Genomic DNA, 430 nt, shown 5'->3' with positions numbered 1-430 from the left:
GTCTACGGCTGCGGTCACCGCAGGTGGGCAGGGCACAGGCAGGGACGGGAGGGGACATCAGGAGATGGGTCCAGGAGCCAGAAGTGAGGGAATGTCCTGCTTGGGAATTTCAGCCCCGCACACTGTAAGAATAAAGAATAAAGGAAACTTTGAACAGGTCTTTCAATGGACAAGGAAGGAAACTTTCCTCACCCAGGAATGCAGAATTTACCGTTTGCAGCATATGGTGAAGGCTGAGCAGTTTCCAATACGTCTTGTAGGGGGGCGACACTTCCAAAAAGCACAGTATCCTCCTAGTAGCTGGCATGCATTTTTAATTCCTATTTCCATGGAAAAGATGCATACAGAGCCATTAAATAAAAAACTGGGGACAGCAGTGTGCAGCTGCGGAAAGGGTGACACTCCCCGTGCATTTCACGCCACTAGAAGG

At 50.0% G+C, this 430-nt stretch overlaps 1 protein-coding gene across 1 annotated transcript in view; it reads right to left on the bottom strand.

The window, feature by feature from the left end:
- Positions 1 to 211: 211 nt before the first annotated feature.
- The window catches only part of LOC108449261 (gallinacin-3-like), a gene marked incomplete at its 3' end in the record, with an annotated part of 2,525 nt that continues 2,306 nt past the window's right edge, over positions 212 to 430 (bottom strand). Inside the window, exon 2 of the mRNA XM_017744931.1 lies at positions 212 to 320. Coding sequence (XP_017600420.1) covers positions 212 to 320 — 109 coding nt within the window. The remainder of the gene's footprint in view (positions 321 to 430) is intronic.

Source organism: Corvus brachyrhynchos, unplaced genomic scaffold (assembly GCF_000691975.1).
Source record: "Corvus brachyrhynchos isolate BGI_N302 unplaced genomic scaffold, ASM69197v1 scaffold116, whole genome shotgun sequence".
NCBI classification, from domain to species: domain Eukaryota; kingdom Metazoa; phylum Chordata; class Aves; order Passeriformes; family Corvidae; genus Corvus; species Corvus brachyrhynchos.
The sequence above is the reverse complement of the archived record's forward strand: the minus strand, read 5'-3'. Positions and strand labels throughout refer to the sequence as shown.